A 13,864-nucleotide genomic window follows, 5' to 3' on the forward strand; every position below is an offset into this window, starting at 1 on the left:
TGCTACATGACAGAAAAGATCCTTCTTATTTTCAGTTTCAACTTGAAACTCAATCTCAACAGTGGCGGGGTGGGCTAGCCGGGACCCCCTTACTCCCCCCACTCTTCTATCCACGGCGATTGAATCAAGTCTGGGGGATTAAAGCAGCTCGGGGGCCGGTACTGGAAATAGAAGACATGCTCCCTGAACACGTCCACGTGACCCCCGTACGCAGAAATGTATGCCAGCTGTGTGTACCGTATTATGGTTTTAGGAAATCCCTTGATGATCTTATCTTACATTATTATATGCACCCGTTTGTTTTTTTGTTTTGGGGATTTTTTGCTTCTTTTTTAAGGGGGCGCAAACTTTTTCACAGTCGGCGAGATAAACAAATTAGAGGCATTTAATCTCAAGGTCTGGAAATGTAGGACATAGGACTCCCTGCAGTGTAATGTGCAACATGAGTGGATGTAAAAGCTCTGATGAATAAGTTTGGCGTGCGTGACGTCTTACGTAAGAAAATGAGAACATTTGGCTGGTGCACCCGGCACGTCGGCTCTCTGTATTTGTCAGTTTAACACTAAAAAATGATGGAAATTAGTAAGTATATAAGAAGAGAGATGGTTCAGAATCAAATAATATGACAATTACAATAGTCTTTTGTTGTAAAAAAATGAGTTTTTGGGCAAAAATGCAAATCGTCATAGGTTTGAACCCGGCACGTCGGCTGTGTATTTGTCAGTTTAACACTAAAAATGGATGGAAATTAGTAAGTACCGTATTTTCACGACTATAAGGCGCACTTAAAAGTCTTAAATGTTCTCCAAAATAGATAGGGCGCCTTATAATCCAGTGTGCTTTACATATGGAAAAAAAATAAAATGTGTCATTCATTGAGGGTGCGCCTTATAATGCGGTGCGCCTTATAGTCGTGAAAATACGGTATATAAGAAGAAATATGGTTCAGAATCAAATAATATGACAATCACAATAGTCTTTTGTCGTAAAAAAAGGAGTTTTGGGGCAAAAATACAAATCGTCATAGGTTTGAACCTGGCACGTCGGCTGTGTATTTGTCAGTTTAACACTAAAAATGGATGAAAATTAGTAAGTATATAAGAAGAGAGATGGTTCAGAATCAAATAATATGACAATCACAATAGTCTTTTGTCGTAAAAAAGGAGTTTTGGGCTAAAATGCAAATCGTCATAGGTTTGAACCCGGCACGTCGGCTGTGTATTTGTCAGTTTAACACTAAAAATTGATGGAAATGAGTAAGTATATAAGAAGAAAGATGGTCTTTTGTCGTAAAAAATGAGTTTTTGGGCAAAAATGCAAATCGTCATAGGTTTGAAATCATTCAAAAATGGGATGATGAGCAGAAATATGTAAAGTTGAGGCTAAACTCGGCAAAAGCAAATCAACAATGAGGACAGTCGCGCCATGGTAAATCCTGAAAGTGCCAATAATCGGAGCTAAAGCCTTCCATAAACAATTAGTATGCGATGGAAAGCGCGTCGCTGGGAAAAAAAAAGAGTGGAGGAGAAAAGGGAAGGAAAGTGGAGACAGTTGAGGCCTGTGCTTAAGATGGGCTTAGTTTGATTTAGAGAACGAACGAACAGTCTTGAGTCAGAAAGACACTTCAAAAGCAAACATCAAACCCGAGCGGAGCACTTTTCAATAGCAAACTCTCTTGTGGAACTCCACTTGCTTTCCAGTTCAAGGGCACCTTTTTTAACTTACGGAAAGTTATCTCCAAAGTATTAGGGTACCACAATGATCTTCTACCACGTTCTCGTCAAGAGAGGGAAGTTTCTGAAAACTTTTATTTGGACTTTTTCCATTTAAAAATAGGGCTTTATTGACCTCTATTTTTTTCACTCGCTTCAAACCAATCCTTTTTTTTAAATGGCTAACTTGCGATTTTTTTTTAAGGATACCGATGGATTATTTTAAAATGTGATATATATATATATGTTTTAGATTATACATTGGGAGTTATAGATAAGTTTAATTAAAGCAGCTGGATCAATATCACAAACAAACTGGAGTATAGAAAATGTAGCTAAAAAGACACGCAACATCCCCAAACGCAAGCATTTAAAACACGTGTCTCAAAGTGGCGGCCCGGGGGCCAAATCTGGCCCACCGCATCATTTTGTGCGGCCCGGGAAAGTAAATCATGAGTGCCGACTTTCTGTTTTAGGATCAAATTCAAATGAAGATTATACATGTATATTAAATTTCCTGATTTTTCCCCCTTTTAAATAAATAATTGTACTTTTTTAATCATTTTTTTCTGTTTTTAGTTCAAAAATTATTTTGTAAAATCTAAAAATATATTTAAAAAAGCTAAAATAAACATTGTTTTAGATCTATAAAAAAACTGTCTGTCTTGTCGTTCTTTTAATCCATTTATAAAAAAAAATCTAAATATTATATCTAAAATGGTCCGGCCCACATGAAATCAAGTTAACGTTAAAGCAGCCTGCGAACCAACCCGAGTCTGACACCCCTGCTTTAAAGACTTTCTTTAAATGCCATAACAACTGCAAAAATTAAAATCCATTTAGCTCCCTTCTCAGAATCCTTTCAAATTCATCTTCGGACTCGACACGTGGTCTTTGATGCACGCTGCTTCTATTATCAAAGACACACCTCTTCCAAGGCGTTCTCAATTTCCCTCGTTCCAAGTAGGACTTTACTTTTAAGCACCGCGTTTGCATTAACAGCAAACAACTGCAGTAAACACGGCAAAAAAAATGGAGCAGAAGGGGTGTAAAACTAACAAAAAAAGTTCCAAGTCTATAAAATATGCAAGTATGCTCTAAATAGAACTCCAAAATAGTTGCACTAAATACATTTCTGTTAGTGGGCCTCTGCTTTTTTTGGGGTTTGTTTTTATTGAAGTAGCAATGGCGGCCTTGCGTCTAATTGCCACCTGGAAACAAGTTTTGGTATGAAAAGCGCTGTCCTTCATCCATTTGGAGCTTGAGTGACATAAGAAAGTCTTAACGGTTCTTTGGGGGGCCTGCACAGAGCCCCCTTTGTGCAGCCAATGGCGGCTCGCAAGCATGATGTCATGCAGAGTGACTGCAGCGAGGTCCATCAAAGACGGGGGAATGGACCTTATGAATCCCACACAGGAAGTTCTCTCTCTCTCTCTAATTTGATGTCGGGTTAGCTGTCACTAACTCTTCTTTTTGAGTTTCGGTTGCCAGGCCACCCTCGATAAAACTTGTCATCTTCCAAAGTGAGGCTGCTCATTTATAACTCATTCGTTTCTTGTAAAACATTTACGCATTCGTCGAATGAGAGTAACTTGTGTTAGATTCCAGCGACACTTTTTGCATGTATTTTGAATAGGGATGTCGTCCCGGTCGCATATTTTTGCGTCTCTCCGTGTCGCCTGATTTTGAGAATCGGCCCCAGGAAATGTATTAATTCGGCGGGGGTTGGGGGGAATACTATATCCAAATGTCTTTTGTTCACCCGGTTTGAAAAGAGCTATCGCGAGATTATACAAGATTTCAACGAAGCATAAAAAAATCATGAATCCCTTTTTTCATTAGCGTAAGGTTGCAAACTAATTGTTTTAAGGAGGTATTTTAAATAAATCAACTTCTACAGCGAATAAACGTGGGCACCCAATGCAATATTTTAAGCTATTTTTCATTTGATTTGTTGCACTTTTTTATTTTTTTAATGCATTATATTTATGGATCATTTTTTGGACATTTATTTTTTTCTATTTTTTTTAATGCATTATATTTATGGATCATTTTTTGTAAATTTAAAAAAAAAATGTAATGTATTATATTTATGAATCATTTTTTGGACATTTATTTTTATTTCTAATGCTTTAGATTTATGGATCATTTTTAGGACATTTTTTTAATGCATTATATTTATGGATCATTTTGTTGGACTTTTTTAATGCATTAGATTTATGGATCATTTTGTTGGACATTTATTTTTTTAATGCATTATATTTATGGATCATTTTGTTGGACTTTTTATTTTTTTATTTTTTCTAATGCATTATATTTATGGCTCATTTTTTTGGACATTTATTTTTTTATATTATTTGTTCTTATGGATCATTTTGTTATCCTACCTCCTCAAACACCAAAACAAGTGATCATATTCCACTGATTTGGACGCCTCGCCATCCATGGAAGCTAAAGAGTCAATTATTAATCATTTTCATCTTTTATATTCCCATCAGACTTCTAATTGGCGACGCCCTTCATTTTAAGAAAACTCGCACTCCCAAAAGACCTGTTATTGGTCACAGTTTAAAAAACGGGAATAAAGTATCACTCATAGACTAAATTCCAAAATAAAAGGGGCGAAAGAAAAATGAGTCCACAGTTTAAAGTCCATCTTTCCTTTCTTTCACACACTTTCTATATGCAGCCTGCAACTGATTGCTTAATAATGTCTTCCAGATGCTTTGACAGTTCGAGTGTCTTTAATGAAGGCATTCCGCCAGTGAGTTGTAGCCTAGAAACCTGACCCCTTTCTTAATATGTTATTCAGGCATCTTAACCATGCCTGAATATCCAACATTGTGCATCTATTATACCCAAAAAAGATGAAAAGAGTTAACTCTTCAACTTATTCTGACCAGATATATTAAAAAAATACATCAGGCCGATAAATAGAGGCTGCAAAACAAGTGCAGAGCCAAAGTATACCCGTGTTATGGGAAAAAAATGTACAATTTTGATGTAAGAAGTGGATGATGATGATGATAAAGGGCCGTTTTTACACCAACATGTGGTTTGGGCTGTGAGAGAACACAACATTGGAGTCATAATGGGACTTTAGTCATCCTTTCCCCTGCTTACATCATGTTGTCATTACGACCCATCTTTGCTGGAGAGCTTGTTTAAAGCTCATTAAATGACACATTTACAGCTTTGGGGAACCTCTCGCTCTCCCCAAATGTGCTTAAACAGGCAAACAGTCGCAAAGATGAGCTCCGTGTTCTGTTCACAAGCGGACAGTTTGACGATATATTCCAAGATCGGAATACTACGATATTGAGATCTCATCATTTCGGAGGAAATACATCCGTCCGTGAAAAGTGAGATTAGATTCCTTATCTTTCTAGCAGTTGTTTTTGTAGTCAACCAAGAGTTCTGTTCAAACATGATGCAATTTCTTGTCCATTTTTTAAAGTCTTTAGGCATGACGAGTGATGCGAGACCGCCTTAAACCTCAAAATTCTCACATTCTATTGACATTTTCCACCCTAAAAAAAGCAGAAATGAAAAGCCCCTGCAGTCTAATGGAAAACTTTTAGATAAGGATTCCAATGCATGCTAAAAAATGCAAAATACACATATTAAATGTTTACATGCATTACGATGCTAACTAATATAGGTAACATGAAAGTGAACTACTATGAAAAAACATTCATACATTTGCCACACTGCTTATTCTGATATCTATAGAAAAAAATAGCATTAAATATATTTGACCATGTCGGTATGAAGAAGAAAAAGATGGCCGTCTTCTGCAAGTAGGCACTATTTTTAATTCAGAAGGAAATAATAAGCTCTTCAATTGTGTGCATACTCAATATAAAGGGTTGCAGAATTATTAGCAAAGCAGGAAAAATGGGCTGCAGCTGCATTTTAAAAGAGTTTCCATTTTAGATATGGCTCCAGGCAGAAATTGGGCCACTGCGGACTTTGATGTCTTAATTGTGTGTGTCCTTTTAAATGTATGTGTGTGTGTGTGTGTGTGTGTTTAATTTAAAAGAAAATAGTGGAGCGCACTGATGAAGCAAAAAGACAGAAAGAGGGATGATGCAAAAGAGAAGAATGAGGAAAAATACTGACACGGAGGGAATGGAAGAAAATTGACGGGAATACGTATGGAGCATGAAAAATGGACAAATACGGCTATGATAGTATATAACATGAGAGGGGAGAAATGTTTTGAAATCCCCTGAACTTTTATTGTAAAAAAAAGAAGGCCCTGAAAAATGAAAAAGCGACCGAAATGTGACCGCGTAAGCACATCTTGTGAAATGTCATTTATGAATGGAACATGCATGGTCCAGGGGTAGGGAACCTATGGCTCTGGAGCCGTATGTGGCTCTTGTGATGGGTGTATATGGCTCTCCGCTAACCTGTGTGGTAAAATATGGGAACCGCTGGTGAGAGACCACCTAAGCCCCGAACGCACCAATGGGAGCGTCATGGCGACACTATCTGCAGTGCCTTTTTAAACATATTTTTTCTTTATTATACTCTTCTGCATGCATACTCTCGATTCATTGTGTAGGAAAAGTGAAAATTCAGAATTCAGAGATTTTTTTTTACTTTCAAAGTGGTGAAATAATTAATAAATGCACACATTTTCACTGTTAAATTCTGAATATGGCTCTCAAGGAATAATGTTTGAAAATATGAATTGTTTCTGGCTCTCTTTGTCAAAAAGGTTCCCGACCCCTGTGACATGGTCTGTGACTGGACTGGACTGGACTCACCTGCGGGCTGACGCTGGGGCCGTAGCCCATGCCGGGCGAGGTCATGGAGTGGGGGCCCATGGGCGAGCTGATGACAGAGAAGGGCGACGCCAGGCCGTTCATGGGCGAGCTCAACGCGCTGATGGGCGAGTGGAGAGAGCCCGAGTGCCCCATGCTGCTCGGACTCAGCAAGGACGGATGCATTCCTCGGTGGGAGTTCGGCGAGCCCAGGGGGGAGGAGCCCATCTGACCCGGTGAGTCTGTTTGGGGAAGAAATTGGGGTGTTTTAGATCGTTTGTATTGGTTTTCAGCAAATCAGACTGTTTTTTTACGTTAGACTGGGGGTGTCGGCACTGTTCCCTCTAAGCTGCGCGCGTGCGCAATTGCGCACTACTCTCGTCTCCTCTGCGCAGCAGCAATCCTATGGCGCGCAGTAAAAAAAAAAAAAACTGATTTTTTTTTTTTTTTTTTTTTTTTTTTTTTTTTTTTTTTTTTTTTTTTTTTTTTTTTTTACCCCTTTCTTCATGATGGCGCCGTTTAAGCAGCAGCCAGTGGCAGTAGCTCTGTCCACTTATGTTTTTCGTGTTTTACAGCATGTTTTACATGAAAAATTCGAGGGAACATTGACATGCACCTGCTTGTGGCAGGTGTGATACTGGTGTGCCCATAGCGAGCAATGATGATGTCGTGACCGGATGATTCGCCTAAAGACGTTTTGCCGACGGACGTTTGACAGACGGACAGGTCTCCGAATGAACGTTCGTTCAAACAGCGTTTAATGATTAAATACAAATACTAGTATTTGTATTTAATCATTAAACGCTGTTTTCAGCTGGATTTGACCGAATTTGAGAGCATTTTAAGCCGTTTGGCGAATGGACGTATATGGACATTTTTTTGCCTCCATCGCGACATCATCGCGACATTTTACCGAGGAATTCACTTCCCTGGGCTCGGTTCTAATGTCCAAAGAGCTCCAGTATTTGTATTTAATCATTAAATGCTGTTTTAGGATGGATTTGACCCGATTGCTGTCATTTTACGGCTCGGTTCTGCTACATCTGCCCGCCCAAGAGTGTTTATTCCCGGGCTGCCATTGATGGTAGACTAACATTGATTTTTACTATAATTTGGACAACACCGGCGGCGGGCCGGATTAAAAATCCTAACGGGCCGTATATGGCCCGCGGGCCGAGGTTGAAAAACTTGTACACACACGATCCGGGGGCGGGGCGAGCGCGCGAATCCCGTTTCGGCGAAACCTCCGTTCGGCCGAATGAACGTTCGGCGGAACGTCCATTCGGCGACCTGCCCGTCTGTCAAACGTCCGTCGGCGAAACGTCTTTAGGCGAATCATCCGAGTACCGATGATGTCGCTCACACTGGTACTCAGTGCGCTCAGGGAGGTTGACTTTCTGCTCAGACCAACGAAAAATTAGAGGGAACATTGGGTGTCGGACATGTAGCCCGGGAGGGAGTCGGAGTCGGCCCGCGGGCCAGAAGTCGGTCTGTGAGGGGGTCGGATCTGGCCTGCGGGGCAGGAGTAGGCTCGCTAGGGGGTCCAAATAGGCCTGGGGGGCCAAAAGTAGGCCCCCGCTAGGGGGACCGTTTTGGCCCAGAAGTAGGCCCGCTAGGGAGGCTTGATCTGGCCTGCGGGGAAGGAGTAGACCCACTAGGGGGTCCGATCGGGCCCGTCCCAGAAGTAGGCCCGCTAGGGGGTCTGAGTCAGCCTGCGGGCCAAAAGTAGGCCCACGATAGATATAATATTTAGATTTTTTTTGCATAAATGGATTAAAAGAACTGGATTAAAAGCCCTGAATATTCAGTTTTTAATAGATCTAAAACAATGTTTATTTTAGCTTGTTTTAAATATATTTTTAGATTTTACAAAATGATTTTTGAATGAAAAACACAGAAAAAATTGATTAAAAAATTACAATTATTGATTTAAAAGGGGGGAAATCAGGAAATGTAATATACATCTATACTCTTCATTTTAATTTGATCCTAAAACAGAAAGTCGGAAATGGCAATCATGATTTACTTTCCCGGGCCACACAAAATGATGCGGTGGGCCAGATTTGGCCCCTGGACCGCCACTTTGACTCATGTGCACTAGGGGGTCCGATCTGGCCCAGAAGTAGGCCCGCTAGGGGATCCGATCTGGCCCGCGGGCCAAAAGTAGACCCACCAGGGGGTCCAATCCGGCCCAGAAGTAGACCCACCAGGGGGTCCGATCTGGCCCGCGGGGTTGTTCTGCCTGACGGGAACTTTGTAGCTCATTCCTACTCCACGTACATAATTAAAGTCTGTCAAAAAATGACCAAATACAATAAATTTTTAAAAAATCTTAAATGGTTATGCATTTATTTATGAATGAAACAGTGGGAACAATGAAGTGCTCTTAAGTTTGCTTTATTCAGTGGCTTTATGGTAAAAGACTTGGAATCTTTGCATCAGTCTGGCAAGTTGACTGCGAAGCCAGCTGAGCCAAAAATGTTTCCGCACATCCTGCTCGCCTCCTGAACACTTCCCGTGAGCACACACACACACACACACACAAACACACACACTTACAGATACAGGCCTCATCCTTTGGAAAACAAACAGACATCCTTCTTAATAAAGGCCTAACAACAGCTCCGCATCAGGCGGTATTAGTTCAGTGTTTAATCCCTTGAATGATACCCCTAAAGCTTGCAGTCTTCCAATGACATTTTTCCCAAAACTGAACCCACACAGCACTCCTGCAAAAATAAACAAATAAATACAGACTTCTTTAGGAGGCAGCAAATCCCCGCTACCCATTAAGCAATGTTTTTTAATTCAGGATGATACCAAACGTCCGAGTACCAATCTGCCATTGTAAATCTATCTAAATTATGACAATGTCTTTCTTCTCTGATATCTCACGTCAAAATAACATACACAAAAGTATTTCCGACCGGCAAATTTCCATCCGTGAAAACAAATGCATGTTTGCAGGTGACTTCTTGCTTTCCCGACGGAGATTAGAGCCAGAGGAAAAACTACTCTTCATTTCCTGCCTTCACACTGGAGGGTGAAAGGTCGCAAGAATCCATTTAAGTTGGAAAGTTGTCGCGACTTCCAAGGCAAGCGTGGCAGGCTTAGATAAAAGTATTTTTTTTTGTCAAACAAAGCCCGTACCGGTAAAATGACGTCAATTTAGCGGTGAGACAATTACAGAAATGAGAGCCACGTCTCTGGCAGCCAATGGCAGATTTTCCCTGCATACCACCTCCATTCTCAATCGAAGCTTCTTATCTCTAAACAATACTTCCTCTTCACATCACTCTGTTCTTTAGCGAGAACGCGGTGGAAAATGCGGAGTTTTGTGCTCGGCTGTTGCGGTCTCGGATGTTTGAATGGATGATTGAGACATGCGGCTTCTTGCGAGGATAAAAGCGGGCAAGCAAATGACACCGCGGGCTATTAAATGGAACGCTAGCAACGCGGCGCTCGGAGTTTTGCGTTTTACTCCGTATGGGTAATGACCGTTCTCGTCTATGAAAAAAAATAATAATTTAAAAGCCTTCTCCATTTGTTCACCAGTTTGTTAGCTGCATATGTTTTTTTAATAAATGATGAATCTGATTGACCATGTAATATGCAATAAAAGTGGCATCTGACTTTTGTCAACTGTTTCCAATTTTTCAAAACAAGAGATTACCGCATTTTCCACATTATAAGGCGCACTGCATTATAAGGCGCACCTTCAATGTATGACACATTTTACAATTTTTCCATATACAGTAATCCCAAGAATATTGTGGATTAAACTTTCGCGGCTTCACTGCATTGCAGATATTTTTTTTTCTGGGGGAATTTTTTTTTTTGATTAATTTTTTTGTGGAAGTTCATAAAAATGGGAAAATCCACGCTGAAACTTGCAAGCAGAAGCCACTCCCCTGTCCTCCGCTTGCTACTAGGATTTAGCACTGGAGTAAAAAAAATACTGAATTAGAGTGCTTGTGGTCATTCCAGGTGGATTGACAAAATAACTATATATCCCAGCATGCACCGCACGCTACTTTTTTTACGGGGGACATGGAGTCGGGGGCTGCTTACCGTATTTGCGGCTCAATATTGATCCACATATATAAGGCGAACCGGATTATAAGGCGCACGGTCAGCTTTTGAAAAAATGTAAGGCTTTTGGGTGCGCCTTATAGTGCAGAAAATACGGTATTATTATTATTATTACGCTAATGCTCTATTTTAATGATTCATCCTCCGACTAAGACTCAAAATACGGTATGCACGTTGTTTACGCTCGCAAGTTATTTCAAGTTAAGCCTAAAATACTAATTATTTTTTTAAAGTCTGGGATGACAACTTCACAAAACAAAACATCTTAACACACAAGAGCGACTTCTTCATTCCAATTTTTTTTCAGTATTGCAAGGTAATCAGTATATAAAGTCAAAATATGACTCACGGGGTGACTAGAATAAATAATCGCCATGCCCATGAGTCACTTATGCCTACTCTCGTGTGTATATAAACAAACTATGGTTCCTCTGAGAGCAGACTGGCCAAAAAAACAGTTTGTTTATTTATTTTTTTAGGTGCCAAGTATATGTTCGCATTTTTCGCAGGGAGATTTAGGAGAAACAGGTGTGCCAGTTTTTCTGGCGGCAGTCTTAGGGTGAGACGCTCGTCATTAGCATTTCTTCAAGAGTCTTCAGAGTAAGTAGAACGGAGAGTGGGGAGAAATTCTACAATAAATTCAAGCAAGTCAGACATTTGTGCAAAACACAGCCCAAAAATAACACTGAGATCAGTCAAATTCGTTTTTTTTGTTGCTACGGATAGGCTTGTTTCTTTTTGCGTGCAAAATAACACTCAGTCTATATGAGTGTTAAGTCTAAATGATCTGTCCAAACGGATGAAAATGAAGACATGCGGCTTCTATCACCCTCACATTACATTTAGGTTTGTCACTCGTTGAAGATGTTTTGTCAGGACAAGTTGTGATCGTACAGACTTGTTAAAATCGACGCCTACTCTTGACAGCTCGGATCAAAACTCTCTTTTAGCCAAATTTAACATCCCTAGAGAAAAAAGAAACGGGCCTTAATGACATCAACGAAGCAATGGTAATGTTAGCGTAGGTGGGCCACGATCATTTGATACACCGTGACAAAACAACGCAAGTTTGCTGTCATTAAAGACCGAATATTTTCTCTCTGGCCCGACTTAATCGTTGTTTTCTATCCCCCGGCTGACTTTGTTTTCCTTCTTTTTTTCAACATTGACTAAATACCATGTGGATGAAAGCAAAGACTCTAGTATGGGCACGTCCATACTTCTCTCAGAGGCTGAATGGCCGGACGCCAACTCCAACTCCAGACCAGAGCAATCGGAAACCGTTCTACGACTGTAAACGCTTTAGTCTGCTAAGACGACCTAATTCTTCTCTTCAGCCGCAAAGCGCTATCCTATCTCCGTCTCCGAGACCATTCCAAACAAACGCCACTGAAAAATAACAGACTGAAAATACCTAGTCAAGCCTACAGGTCTTACGGTACTCGGACATTTTGTCGAAAGACGTTTGGTCCCCGGACGTTTCGTCGACCGGACGTTTCGTCGAAAGACGTTTGGTTGACCGGACGTTTGGTCGACCGGACGTTTGGTCGACCGGACGTTTGGTAGAACGGACGTTTGGTCGACCGGACGTTTGGTCGACCGGACGTTTGGTCGACCAAACGTCCGGTCGACCAAACGTCCGGTCGACCAAACGTCCGGGAAACAAACATCTTTCGACGAAACGTCCGGTCACGGGTCTTACCATAAAAACTATCAAATCGGTCCGCCTTTGTTCCCAAAAAAATAAGACCAAAATGGGTTTTCTCTATCGTGCCAGCATTCAAACAGCACAAACAAAGTCGACGGAAATGGTTATTTCGGTTAATAGTTCCCTTGGCCCTTCCCAGAACGAATTTAAAGAAACATACGTAGGAAAACAGAATGCAGAAGCTCAACCTGAACTGGCCTTGGAGGAGCGTCACTTTTCTATGTTGGATCGCCTACTGTGTCTAATTTGTACTCCAGATATGAGTCACTGAAGAGAACCACTACATCTATTATACTGTTTCTGGGATGAACAAGAAAATCCAATGAAGAAGACCCAACGGAAGAAAGTGCAAGGGCACACACGCTGCTTGGGAAAAAAAGATGTGATACACAAATGAAAAACTGCCAGAACACTGAATGAACCACACTGGCTGTCCTTTGGTCAGCAGCTTATAACAGGAACACGAAATTGACAATCGCCTTCTGAATGAAAAAGAAGACAGACTGTAATAATTGTCTTTGCAGCCTGCGGAGAAGACCTCAGAAGATCATATTTGCCACTAATGTCCTCCTGCACTTTTGGAAAACTCATTTCATTTCAACAAGGGCAAACGCGCAACGACCACGACGACTCTAATTTCCGTAAAAATGATGGCGTCGCAAACATACACTATTTAGATGTGGGATTACGGTCTAAATTAAAGATAAATATAGTCACGAATGGGACTTTGTATGAACGCCAGGCAATCAGCAAGCTAGAATTGGATGTTAGCTGCCTATTCAATTAGTAAATATTTATATTTTTCTCGTTTTTATGCTGTGCCAAGACAGATTGAGAGAGCGATCCTTTTGCCCTAACTCAGGGGTGTCAGACTCAGGTTGTTTCGCGGGGCGCTTTAACGTCAACTTGATTTCACGTGGGCCGGACCATTTTAGATATAATATTTAGATTTTTTTAAGTAAATGGATTAAAAGAACTGGATTAAAAGCCCTGAATATTCAGTTTTTTAAAGATCTAAAACAATGTTTATTTTAGCTTTTTTTTTAATATTTTTTTTGGTTTTACCAAATGATTTTTGAACTAAAAACACAGAAAAAAATTGATTAAAAAATTACAATGATTGATTTAAAAGGGGGAAAATCAGGAAATTTAATATACATCTATACTCTTCATTTTAATTTGATCCTAAAACAGAAAGTCGGCACTCACGATTTACTTTCCCGGGCCACACAAAATGATGCGGCGGGCCAGATTTGGCCCCCGGGCCGCCACTTTGACACATGTGCCCTAACTGATGAAAAGACTGAGTTTCATTTTATTTTTACTCGACTTCAAATTTGGAGCCCTCCTCGTGTGTTCAATAAATATTTTGGGGTAAACAGACAAACAGCCCCGGGATAAAGCCAACACGGTGGCAGACGGGAATCGTCAAAAATTGAACTCCTCCTGACAGGAGGAATATTTTATCTCCAGCTCCAATTTAGGCATCGGGATGAAACGCAGATACGCGTCTCGGCGTCTTTTCGCAGCCCAGTTAAACTCTCCACGCTGCGGGAATGTCGGCGCAGGCCAATGAAGAG

The 13,864-nt window shown here is 40.6% G+C and overlaps 1 protein-coding gene across 6 annotated transcripts in view; it reads right to left on the reverse strand.

The window, feature by feature from the left end:
* Positions 1–13,864, reverse strand: part of rxraa (retinoid X receptor, alpha a) — a 112,216-nt gene that overhangs the window by 23,225 nt on the left and 75,127 nt on the right. For all 6 annotated transcript variants that reach the window (XM_077623155.1, XM_077623156.1, XM_077623158.1 and 3 more), the window contains one exon: positions 6,488–6,726. In XM_077623155.1, the coding sequence (XP_077479281.1) occupies positions 6,488–6,726 (239 nt within the window). The remainder of the gene's footprint in view (positions 1–6,487; positions 6,727–13,864) is intronic.

Source organism: Stigmatopora argus, chromosome 16, assembly GCF_051989625.1.
Source record: "Stigmatopora argus isolate UIUO_Sarg chromosome 16, RoL_Sarg_1.0, whole genome shotgun sequence".
In the NCBI taxonomy this organism is placed as follows: Eukaryota; Metazoa; Chordata; class Actinopteri; order Syngnathiformes; family Syngnathidae; genus Stigmatopora; species Stigmatopora argus.